Raw genomic sequence first — 13,454 nt, 5'->3', positions numbered from 1 at the left:
ACAAATGAAGGTGGTATACTTATACACTGATCAGCCTTAAAACCACCTCCTTGTTTCTACACTCATTTCACTACATTACACTTGTTTCTTCACTCCATTTCATCAGCTCTACTTACCATAGAAGCACTTTGTAGTTCTACAATTACTGACTGTAGTACATCTGTTTCTCTACATACTTTGTTAACCCCCTTTCATATTATTTAGGTAGTGGATCATTCTCAGCACTGCAGTGACACTGACATGGTGGTGGTGTGTTAGTGTGTGTTGTGCTGATATGAGTGGATAAGACACAGCAGCACTGATGGAGTTTTTAAACACCTCACTGTCACTGCTGGACTGAGAATAGTCCACCAACTAAAAACATCCAGCCAACATTGCCCTGTGGGCAGCGTCCTATGACCACTGATGAAGGTTAGGAGATGACCAACTCAAACAGCAGCAATAGATGAGCGATCGTCTCGGACTTTACATCTACAAGGTGGACCAACTAGGTAGGAGTGTCTAATAGAGTGGACAGTGAGTGGACATGGTATTTAAAATCTCCAGCAGGAGCCACTCAGGTGGCGCAGCAGTAAAGTACGCTAGCGCACCAGAGTTGGGGTTTCGAATACATCGTATCGAATCTCAGCTCTGGCTTCCGACTAGGCTGGGCAGCAGCATGAACAACGATTGGCTGTTGTTCAGGGTTAGAGGGTAAAAAAGTCAGATCATGGGTCCTCATAACTGGTGCAACTGCGGCCCCTGCTGGCTGACTGATGGCACCTGCACAGGGCTGAGAAATAATGCTGATGAGGTGTGGAAATTGGGGGAAAAAAGTGGGAAAAATTAAAAAATAAAAACTCCAGCAGTGCTGCTGTGTCTGATCCACTCATACCAGCACAACACACACTAACACACCACCACCATGTCATTGTCACTACAGTGCTGAGAATTATCCACCACCTAAATAATACCTGCTCTGTAGTGGTCCTGACCATTGAAGAACAGGGTGAAAGCAGGCTAAAAAAGCATGCAGAGAAACAGATGGACTACAGTCAGTAATTGTAGATTGACAAAGTGCCTCTTTATGGTAAGTGGAGCTGATAAAATAAACAGTGAGTGTACAAACAAGGAGGTGTTTTTAATGTTATGGTTCTGCTTTTAGAAAGTATCTGGCGGGTCACTGGGGCTGTGATGCTTAGCAACAAACTGTATAAAGAGATGTGCCACTTAGTCTGAAGCTCTACAGAGGAGACATATGCACAGCCATCAATGCTTACGTAAAAATCAAATAAAAACACAATCACAATACAAAACCCGATGTCAAACTAAAATACGTCAAGTTTTTTTTATCTTTCCCGAAACCTCAACCATCAAAAATCAAATGTAGATTTGTGCTCTGTTTGAAGCCTAGACAATCTCTGTCTTTTTTAGAATGATAGATCTGAAAGGTGAGTAGACGGACTTTAAAAACAGCCTGGAGGATGTAGTTCTGAGAACCGATCTGGACTTAAGAGGCAGAGTGAGAGAATAAGAGGTAGGAGGGAGAAGAAGTCAGAAGTCTTCTATACAGTCTATTTGAAGTCATACAGAGACCTGGAAAGAGTTGGTGCAGTCACAGTGGGCGGTGCTAAAACTCCCTCAGTCTGTCCGTCTCTTATTTAAATTAAAAACTTAATTTTCCTCTTTTTCATCTTCGTCCTCCTCCTCTTCCTCTCTCTCCTCCTGTTCTGTCCATCCACTTTTCAGAAGCTCGTTTCGTAGTTTCATCCAAGCTTCCCGGTTTTCCAGCGTAAAGGAGACTGTGTAACTGTGTCAAATTATGACCGGACAAAGCGTGAGGGGCTGAGGAAGAAGGACGGGGCTCCATGGTCAGTCCTAAAATTTTCAGAACGTTCACCCCGGCCTCTCTTAATAACAAAGCAAGAGTGGCAAGAGTCATAAAGTAAATGACCGAGACTGCCTTGTTTGCGGAGGACACAAGGGCGCGTCCTCCTCTTTTGGCTCCTCCAAGTAGGTCATGTAAGCACGGGCTGAGGAACGTGTACGTATGGTCCACAGAGCGGCTAAAATGGGCCCAGTCCTCCAGGCTTAGGGTGAAGTTGAGGTCGAGATTGTAGGCGTGCTCGTCAGTTGTGTACAAAGAGTTGGGCTGGCTCATGTCTGCCTGGTTCTTATCCTTCCCATCCTTCCCAAATCTGCCCTCTACTGCAATACAAAATACATTCATTCACAGTTATTCCAAATATGCTCATGATTAAATAAATAAGACATGTACATAATCAGACTTTGATTCATGGAAATGGATTGATGGTTGCAATCATGAAAGAAATGAACCATGCATCTTAACACTCCAGGCAGCCCCATACAGAACCAGATGGCTGAAATAAATGTAAGAAACTGATTGGAGACAGAATAGAGATGTATGGAGAATCTGCCCTACGATGGCCCAAAATAAAAAAAAACAGCAGCCAGGATGCGACAAGACTCCATGCAGACAGACAGAACAGAGGCAAGAAACCTTCTCCTAAATGACCAATCTAATCAAAACTCAAGTCGGAAAAGAGGAGGAAAACCAAAAAAGGATGAGTTAGACGAGCGATGATTTGGTGGTCTCGTATCCCGAACGTAACATGAACAAGCAGAACGCTCCAGACTCACAGTGACTTGAAGGCAGGTTTCCTCGTTTTGGGCCATTTGCGACGCTGAAACTGCCTAATGCCGCAAGCAATGACAAGACATTGTTACTCTGCCACCCAATTCAAGGAGGTGATCAGAGAGAGCCAATCAGCTCAACAAGGATATTGTGAAACTAGCATTAACATGTGCAACTCATTGAAAAGAGAATACATGCAAAAGGCAGAAAGTAAGCAAAAGAGAAAGACAGAGCAGTGCATTGTGTTTTGAGGTGTCAAAACAAAGGAGAAGATCTCACAATGTATCAATCTGATAATCCAATGGAACGTATCAAATACGGTCAAATTTTGGTGCTAAATTAACACTACATGGCCAAAAGTATTGAGTTCAATGCTAACAGGTATATACACTAAACGATTACTGGATTAGGAACACCTGGCAGGTGGCATATGCCCCCAATTGGTGGATACTTCACAATCGGCTCTCATATAAGGAGAAGGCAACATTTACCAGCTATGGGGAAGCAAAGTGACTTGAGCCACTTTGACCGCGGACAGATAGTTGGGGCCCAGAGGTGTGGTGCCAATGTTTTAGCAACAGCTGTACTTGTGGGCTGTACCAACCGAAGGTCACACAGTGGCCGGCCACATGTGGTTGATCCGAGGGGTGAGTGTCACGGCTGGTATCGCAGCAACAATGTGCCACAGTGGAACAGCTCACACACCAGTACAACAGTGGCCAAGCACTTCCAATTTCGGCCATGACCATGAGACGTACCCTGCTTATGCTGACCACCCGTTATGGCACGGTGTCAATGGACCTTGGACACATGGAATACGGTCGTCTAGAGTGATGAGCCCTCTTTCCTGTTGAGACACGCCAATGGACGAGTCTGCATCTGGTGGAAACCATGAAGCCTCATCTCCTGGTTGCAACGTTGGAATGCTATGGGCCAGTGGTGGTGGCGTGATGTTCTGGGGAACATTGTCTTGGTCCATAAACCAGGGACCTGTTGACTGACCATCTGCACCCATATCCTCAGGAGGTCTTTCCCCACAACAGTGTGATTTTGCAACAGGACAGGCTCGGATCACTCAGGAATGGTTGAAGAAACATGAAAACTTGCCTGACTGCAACCCTATTGAACATGTTTTGGATATGCTGAAACGGGCTGTGCAATCCACTTCCATTCGCCCGCACAATCATGGGTCAAGTTCCAGATGGAGTCTGTTCCCGGATGTCTGCAGGCTGTATTGAATTAAAAGGTGGACCAACCTGTTATTAGCCAGGTGTTTCTAATCCAGTGATCATTCAGTGTAAAGTTAATCATATAGTATAAATGTTATGCTTCTAACTTTGTGAAGACAGTTTGGGAAGCCAACATGTCTGTCCCCCTGTGCACGTAGCAAGGCTTATTAAGACATGGTTTGATTGTTTTGTGCAGAACCTTTGGTGATCTGCCTCCACTAAACACCTTTAGGATGAATTGGAATGCCAACAGCAAGCCAGGCCTTCTCGTCCAACATCAGTGCCTGACCTTACTGTTCAGACAAGCTGCTGTTACAGCTGCAAGAGTTGGGTGTGTGCAATTCATACCAATATTCATAGTCTTCGAATCGTTCATGGTCAGGTGTCCACATACTTTTGGCCATATACTGTACATTGGAAACTGAATTACAGCTGCAATTACAAGCCTTTAGTAACTAAAATATAATATTTTAAATTAAGTCTTCTCCTTAATTTTTTAACTAGCATGTCTACAATCCACAGTCTGTAAACTACAGTCATCAAGATTTCCCAAATTCAAACAAAATAAACCATAATAAACCGTTTTTTTATCTGGAATTCTGAAATCATTACTCATAAAATGTGGTCATAATAGGCAAACACATTCTGACGTAACTACTATCGCACTAATAATTGTACGTTTGATGTTTTTTACTGAGCAAACTGAGTGAATATTTACAATCCAGGCTGAAAGAAGTATGTAAAGACTTTAGTTAGACTTACTGGACCAGTGACTTAATGTTTATAATTAGACAAAAATTAAGTAGACATAGTTATTACCTATTTATTTAATTTTATTTGATTGTTTAAACCTTCCTCAAGTCCGTAAGTTCAGTACTTGTGATATAATAGGGCTTTGTACACTCTGCAATTTTAATTTCTTTAAATCTGTTTACTGACTTGGCTATATCATTTTTATAAACAATATGTCTTCTATATGCCTTGCTCCTCTCCAATTTTAGAATCAATTTCAATCTGAATTATATTTTCCTAAATAGCTGGAAACTGTTCAGCAAATCAGCCATAAACCATGATGCTTCCTCCACCATACATTACAGCTAAAACGATGATTTGATGTTGGCGCAAAGTGTCCTTATTGTGTTCAAACATGGATTGTATGAAATACAACTTGTGAGTTTGAATCTCAGCTCTGCTACCGGCAAGTTGGGAGCCTACACGAACAATGATTGGCTCGTTTGTAGGGTGGATACCGGAGATGATTTTTTCATAACTGATGCAGTTACGACCTCTGCTGGCTGACTGATGGGGAGGGATCGGAGGGGGGCGTGTTAGTCACGGCTTTCCTCGATCAGGGGTGGAGGTCAGCAGCAGTACAGAGGAAGCAAAATGCATTTGGGTAATTGGATACTTGATGATATTTTTTAATTAGTCAGTAAGAATTTCATGCAGGGCCCAGAGAGGGCCTAGGAGGTTCAAATAATAATAACATTAAAACATTTAAACAAATACAAATCCAAGCAAATTAATCCTTCACACCTACCTATTTAATTTGTGTTGTAACGTCAGCTCAGCTGTGTATTCTTAGTGGGCCACAGCAATTCAATTCAGTTAGTGACTGATTTCAAATGACAGTAAAATTGACCAATCACATCTTCCCTCCAAATGGACAGGCTTTATGACAAGAATATAGAATTATTAATAGTAATGGTTTCTGTATGGACGTTTTCAAGTTTCAGTAAAATGAAGTGACACATGGTCTAGTAGATAAGGCTGTATTTAAGGTTGCTCTAATATTTAGTAAATAAATATATGGTTAGCAAAGACACTTACTTTAACCATCTGTTAATAAACCATCTGTTTATTTAAAGAGTATACAGTAAGACAACAGAACGAAACGACGGGCGCAGTGTACTGCATATGGTGCTGGTGTGATAAAGTGATTATTTGTAAGGAGGATTTGCATTTTGTTTAAGAAATGAGCTACTGTGTTTAGATGAAATCCCTCTCTGTGCTGGTTGCATTTCTAACTCTAAACTGTTGTCTTCATTTTTGTTTCCTAACTTTTGCAGAGGAACTTCAGGAGAGGTTGCTACCACAGCATTTTAGGGCCGCTGTTAAAAACTGAAAGTCAAAAAATGAATGTCAAAGGGTTTGCAACAGGAACATACAATTCACCTCCTTGTGTTAAAATGATCCTCACAAATAAAGAAATACTCTATCTTCTGGCACATTAGCATCAGTTTGTTAGTATAACAGAGCTTAAACAAAAGGCGCCCAGCTGGCGTAGCAGGATATTCCGCTAGCACACCAGCGCTGAGATTCTGAACTCCTCGGTTTGAAACTCGGCACTGCCACCGGTCGGTAGGTAGCATAATTGGCAGTGCCTGCAGCAGACACGTTTCTGCTATGGCGGGATGACCGGACTATGTGGGTGGGGTCTTCAAACGCTGTGTAAGGACCCTGACTGGCAGATAGATTAGCGTCTGTGCAGACTGCATGGGTGAAAAGGGGTTCCGCTCAGGACTACGCGTGGGTTAGAGGAGGTGTGAGCAGCAATATACCCACCTCGACTGCAATCAGGGATCCCCCAGCAGCGGAAGACAAATTGACTATGCTAAATTGCATAAATAAAATAGAATAATAATAGTGTCCCTAAAACAACTTCCTAGTACATACTGCAGTATTTGAGGGGCTGAGGTTTGAGGAAAGGTTTCCAAAGCAATTGCTAAGACTTTGGGACTCCAGCGAAACACAGCATGAGCCATTATTTACAAATGGAGAAAACCAAATTCCATTTAATTGTAACTACAACTGCACTGCTCAAAAAAATTAAGGGTTTAATTAAAACATGCTATCAATAGTAACATGGACACTACAAAAATGTAAAACCACCTGTAAAACCATTTTCTTTTTTGGGGGTCGTCTTGCTGTTGCCTCTATGGGTCTCTTCATTCCTGAGGTTTAACTGGCTTGATGTTATACCATGACCCTTAGGTTTTTGGTCAGTGTATATAGTCCTGGCATGCTACATGTAAACAGATCTTTTACCTCTTCCACCTCTACAACCCACAACATTAATTTCTTTGAAACATGTGTTTTTTGCCCAATTATTGTACCTTTTGTACAGTACAGCTGGAATTGTGACTAATCATTGAGCAATAATGACATGAAAGGTTTTTGTGTTATCAGCTTAGTGTTTGTCTATTACCATACATTAAAAATCAGACCACATTTTATTAGTAAACTGCGTATTCAAACTTCTTCTTGAATCTCTAAATGTCTATGTCTTTAAAAGACCGCATAATTATAATTGATTAGTATTGATTAGTATGTTAGTGTCGTACTCCTCTACTGAAAGTATACATCCATTCAGTAAATATACCTGTATTCATCAAAGCTGCTTCTCTCTTTACCTCCTGAAGAAGAAACAATATCATTAGTTAGAATACGTGAAAACAGAACTTAGATTCTCGTACACACTCCAGCACAGCAAACTAGTGGGTTCACTGACCTCCTTTTACAGTCATATAATGTTCTATTCAGCTGATTAGTACTACTGTGGACCAGATTTGTACTAGATAGTATTTGGGTAATTATATATAAAAAATAGTTGAATAAGAAGAGCTGTGGTAGCTCAGCGGTTAAGGTACTGGATTAGTAATTAGTGGGTTGCCAGTTCACGCCTTACCACCATCACCAAGATACCACTGTTGGGCCTCTGAGCAAGGCCCTTAACCCTCAATTTCTTGAATTGTGTTCAGTCATAATTGTAAGTCGCTTTGGATGAAAGTGTCTGCTAAATGATGTGAAGGCTAATTAAAGGAGCCCCTTTGTCTCCCTGTGTGGTCATTCGGAAGAATGTTTTGCTGACCAAGCAATAGGTATTTTAGTGAAAGACCAGTTTCAAATAAAACCAGTTTAAAATACTGTCCATATCATCAATTTTAACCATTTAATATCATACCAGATATTGTTGCTCTAAATGAATGGGCTTTGTTATTGCAAACTTAATGACAAGTTCTGCCCACTATCTGCAATATCACCTGTCTGCAGAGCTGCGAGGGGTCATGTGTTTTGAATTCTGGCCTGAAACAGAACTTGTGTGATATTTGCTCATTGCATTTTTAAGGCTGAACTTTTGATTGTTGTTTCTTTAAATTTTTTTTTTTTTTAATGCATTTTCTCCCCATTTTCCTCCCGATTTAGCGCACTCAATTTTGTCTTTCGCTGCTGAGAGATACCAGATTGCATCCGAGGAGAGCACGTCGCTGCACGCGCCTCTTCCCGACACGTGCACAGCCCTCCTCTTCTCGCCCATGCACTCTGCACAGATGTCTCTGCCGCCAATCAGGGTCCTTACACAGCGTATGAAGACCCACCCACCCACACATAGTCTGCAGATACGGTGGACAATTAGTATCTGCTGCAGGCACTGCCAATTATGCCTGCTAGATGGCACCCAGCCGACCGGAGGCAACGCCGAGTTTCAAACCGAGGAGTTCAGAATCTCGGCGTTGGTGTGTTAGCGGAATATCCCGCTGCGCCACCTGTTTCTTTACATTTCTAATAGAAAATCCCAGGAGTTGACATACCCAACCTGCCTGGTGGCAACATCCATGCCAAGTCATCCAGATCATCTTTTTTTCCAGTTCTGATGCTAACTAAAGCCTGTGTTGGTATGATTTGTGTATGAGTTGAAGCATTGTGCTGCTGCCACATGACTGGCTAATTACATGAATTAACAGGTACAATTGTTCCTAATTAAGTGACCAGTAAGAATGTACCATGTAATTACATTTACATTTACATTTTTGGCATTTAGCAGACGCTTTTATCCAAAGCGACTTACAGTTGTGGCAGTATACAATCTAAGCAATTGAGGGTTAAGGGCCTTGCTCAAGGGTCCAACAGTGGAAACCTAGCAGTGGTGAGGCTTGAACAGGCAACCTTCTGATTACTGGACCAGTACCTTAACCACTAGGCTACTAGGATTTTAAGATCTCCATGAAACATTTTGGATGTTCATGCTGCCAATTGACTTATTATTATTAGGTCTCAGGTGCTGCTCATGGTGGCATCAGTTCTTGAAAATCCACACAAAACTTGACCTGCCAGATTTTAATAAAGAGCTTATATGAGATCTATGCAAGACCAGCATGTTTTGGAAAAATTTTTCTACTGACTCGTGCTACTGATTTTATTTTTATAAAAATGAATAAAAAGATTGGTTATTGCTTAACACCCAAAATCTGTTTCAATTGCTCTTAGTTAACAAACAACAACAGAAAGAAGCGTGCATTTAAGGCATGTAGCAAAGACATACATTGACAAAAGGCTGTAAAATACATATCAGTCCATTTACCAGTTGCTATACTCACATACTGTAACAATCAACATGTCATAAACATTAAAACTCATGTTTATTTTTGTAGGATGCTAATGTGGTACGTCTTTACTTCAGCAGCGGAGCAGCTCATATACTTAAAACGAGAAGGTCTGTTTGCATGAAAACAAGCAAAACAGAAAGCAAGGCTGGGCCAGGGTCGGGTGATGATGAGAATGATGAAGACATAAAGCTAATCTTAATGTCATCTTTAATCATGGAACAGCTTTGAGGGTTGTGTGCAGTCCTTCGACTATGCATGAGTGTGCTGGTGTTTATAACTCACCCAGGTCCATATTGCGAATCCGGGGGTTACACTGCTTGTGGCCCTTGCAGCCTCGGAGCTCCATGAGCTGAACGTGCATCTGGTTTAGAACCTGGCGATCCAGTGTGTTTACTGCATTTATCAACTAGAAACACACAAACAGAAGGTTATTAAAAACACATTTTTGTTAACAAATTCTATTTTGCTCATTTGTGATCTGATAGAATGGATGTCACATGGTTCCTGTAAGCCTTCTTTAGATTCTTGACACAGGTTTTAATTGTACTGTCTATCTGCACACTAACAAGGATATTAAACTGCTGGTGTTGAATATTGGTGGAAAACACAATAATGGAATTGGAAAATTAGTATAAAATAGTAATGAACATTTCAGCTCTAACCTGGTATGGATCTGTGTTAAGATCGAAGTATTCCAAGAAGCCTGTTGCAAACTCGCAGAACAAGAAGTTGTGGGACTCGTTGATGGTCCTCATGCACCAGTAGGTGTTGTTATTGGCACTGGTACATGCACAGAACGGTCCCACTGCAAACAGAAAGTGAACCACCATAAATGAGTCCAAAATAATACAAGCCAGTTATACTAATTCTAATAGAAAAAGTGGCTTACAAGTCCAGAAGGGGGCAGTCTGCCAGTGCTGATTATCATGTGTAAAGCAAGTGAGGCCAGGCATACTGCAGGTGTCGTTGTTACGAAGACGCTTTAGCAACTTTCTAACCTTCTTCCTGCGTTTCTGGTCCATCAGCAGCCAAGCCTTCTTATCCTTATCCTGAGCTTTTCTGCACAGACAAAAATTTTTGAATTTACTGCTGACAATCTTGCCAAAACAAACTACTGTTTAAAGTACTTAGGGATGGTTTATGAATACAATGGAGAATGTAAGCAAAGTGCAATGCTTCATTCGTATATATGGATGGCTTGAAATGTGTGTTTGTGTGCAAATGAGAAATATAAGGTAGTAGTAAAAGATTCCAGGTTTCCATATAAGGTATAAAATCTTCCATATAAGGTATAAAACTACCAAATATACCAAGTGTATATAACAATATATACAGACACGGATGGAATAATGGCATATGGTACGCTGTTTAAAATGCTATGGAATGTTCAGATTGTCAGTGATACATTGGAGGTTGTTGTTCTAAATAGTTGTTGTTCTAAACCAATGCTCTGATGTCCAGTTTTTTAGGTGCTTTTGACAGTGGAGCATGGTTACTGCGTAATTACTGGCCTATGATGACACAGCCTCTTATACAGAACAGTTTAACACACCGTGACACAATCACCTCACCACAAGTATTAAAATAAACTGCAATTTGAGTCACACTATAGTCTTGATGTCCTTTGGCATCGATGAGTCTTTATCATTCATTAACCTGTCAGTGGTTATGTGTCTGTGCCTTCTTGGACCACTGTTGGTAAGTATTTACTAAGGCTGCTGTTTATGATAAAGCTGAAGCCGTATCAATTTAACCTTTCACTCAGGACTTTATGCCTGATCATATCTGCTATGTTCAACACATGTACTAGGAATAACTATCAGTCCAACATTTAATGTATTCCTGACTGACACACACACACACACACACACACACACACACACACACACACACACACACACACACACACACACACACACATTTCCGTGTAAGTTTACCTGAATGGATGCGCGTTGCTTGATTTATATTTCCTCAGCTTACTCTTAAACTTAGACTTGTAGCTGAAATGTAAAGAAAAAAAGACGTGTATATATATATATATATATACATGTGTATATATATATATCATGTTATACTCGGTTTTAAGACAGTAATGCAAACAATTCTGGAAAAAAACTGGCATCCTCAGTTTCTGAACTTCAACATCAACATAGAAAAAAAATTAAATAAATAATGAATACTAAGAGGAGGAGGAGGAAAAAAAAAAAAATAATAATATTTTTTTTGTTATTGTTTAACGCCATGTTTATACATTGGTCAATAGTAATAATAATAATAATAATAATAATAATAATAATATTAATAATAATAATAAATACTAAGAGGAGGAAGAGGAAAAAAAAAAAAAAAGTATTTATTTATTGTTTAATGCCATGTTTACACATTGGTCGATAATAATAATAATAATAATAATAATAATAACAATAATAAATACTAAGAGGAGAAAGAGGAATAATAATAATAATATTTATTTATTGTTTATCGCCATGTTTACACATAATAATAATAATAATAATAATAATAAATACAAAAAAGAAGAAGAGAAATAATAATAATAATAATAATAATAATAATAATTATAATAATTATAATTTATTTATTTATTGTTTAACGCCATGTTTACACATTGGTCAATAATAATAATAATAATAAATACTAAGAGGAGGAAGAGGAATAATAATAATAATAATAATAATAATAATAATAATAAATACAAAAAAGAAGAAGAGAAATAATAATAATAATAATAATTAATAATAATAATAATTAATAATAATATTAATAATAATATTAATATTAATAATAATAATAATAATAATAATAATAATACATATGTATGTAGACACCATGTTTACACATTGGTCAATAATATTATTATTATCAATAATAATAAATACTAAGAGAAAGAAGAGGAATAATAATAATAATAATAATAATAATAATAATAACAATAATATTTATAATAATAATAATAAATATTAAAAAGAGGAAAAGGAATAATAATAATTATAATAATAATAAGAATAATAATAATTAATAATTACTACTACTACTACTACTACTACTACTACTAACAATAACAATAACAATAATAATAATAATAATAATAATAATAATAATAATAATAATAATGACACCTGACCACTGAGGATTTGAACCCTGGATCCCAGCAGTAGTGGGTTAGTGTAATTTACCACTGCACCAAAGAGTACCTTCAGTACTAACAATAATTCATGCATTTATTCATTTAGTCTGTTTTACCACCACTTTGTCCTTGTCAGGGTCTGGGAATCAAACCCAGGGCCCTCTTGCTGTGATGTGGCTGATCCTTATGGACTTTTTTAAGAACCAGGTGCTTCGCATCGTAAACAGAACTGAAGTAAAATAAACATGAATAAGGAAGGAAAAACTACCCATGATGCCAAGCAATATCAGCAAACAATTAACACTGACAGACAGGATTCAATGCTGTCACTTAAATCAGTCACATCTATTTTATAACATACTTTTAGTACTTAATAGCATGATAGACAGGTGTCACTCTCACATATACTTGCTGCAGTCACAGTCTTCAGGCCGAACCCTCTTCAGGTGCCCTCTGACCTCTCTTAGGTTCTTGATCTTCGTCTGTAGGGTCTCAATCTGGGGGAGCAGGTTACAATCCTCATCACAAAAGTATGTTAGTGTGTTTGTGAACTATGTGCACTGTGTGGTGTGTGTTCCTACCTCATGGTCAATGTGGAGTTTATGGTCCTTCCATGCCTGCAGTGACTTGTACAGTCCATCATCACATGTAACTGTGTCGTTAGATAATATGAAACATCTGGAAATGAAAATGTGAAAATGTGTTTGTATATTGTACAAAACATTATGTAGAAATGAAATCATAAACATTATTATTGAATATGTTAATGTTGTGTCCTTCTGCATTGCCATATTTGGCCAGCAGAGCGGGCACGGAGGCAATGATGATTAAATGACTTTTCCTTTTGATTGAAAGTCATTTGCGGCTTTCAGATGGGAGTTTTTCTCTCAGACTTGACAGCTCCTGTGTTTCTTTAAAGCCATGATACCAGGCTAGCTGAGGTCCAGTTTTCTTTCATTGGTGTGCAATGCCAGCACATTTATCTGTTTCCACTTGCTGGTCCCAGTTGGTTTTAAAGGGTTTCCTTTCTTTCCAAGAACCTAGTTGTCGCAGGTGGC

The 13,454-nt window shown here is 39.0% G+C and overlaps 1 protein-coding gene across 1 annotated transcript in view; it reads right to left on the bottom strand.

The window, feature by feature from the left end:
- Nucleotides 1-12,790: 12,790 nt before the first annotated feature.
- The window catches only part of LOC134333119 (extracellular sulfatase Sulf-2-like), a 97,121-nt gene continuing 96,457 nt past the window's right edge, over nt 12,791-13,454 (bottom strand). Inside the window, exons 13-14 of the mRNA XM_063014961.1 lie at nt 12,978-13,074; nt 12,791-12,893 (exon numbers count right to left, since the gene is read on the bottom strand). Of these exons, the coding sequence (XP_062871031.1) occupies nt 12,795-12,893; nt 12,978-13,074 (196 nt within the window). The 3' untranslated portion in view covers nt 12,791-12,794. The remainder of the gene's footprint in view (nt 12,894-12,977; nt 13,075-13,454) is intronic.

This window comes from Trichomycterus rosablanca, chromosome 19, assembly GCF_030014385.1.
Source record: "Trichomycterus rosablanca isolate fTriRos1 chromosome 19, fTriRos1.hap1, whole genome shotgun sequence".
Lineage (NCBI taxonomy): Eukaryota > Metazoa > Chordata > Actinopteri > Siluriformes > Trichomycteridae > Trichomycterus > Trichomycterus rosablanca.
Note: the sequence above shows the minus strand (reverse complement) of the source record. Positions and strands in the feature narration are given on the sequence as shown.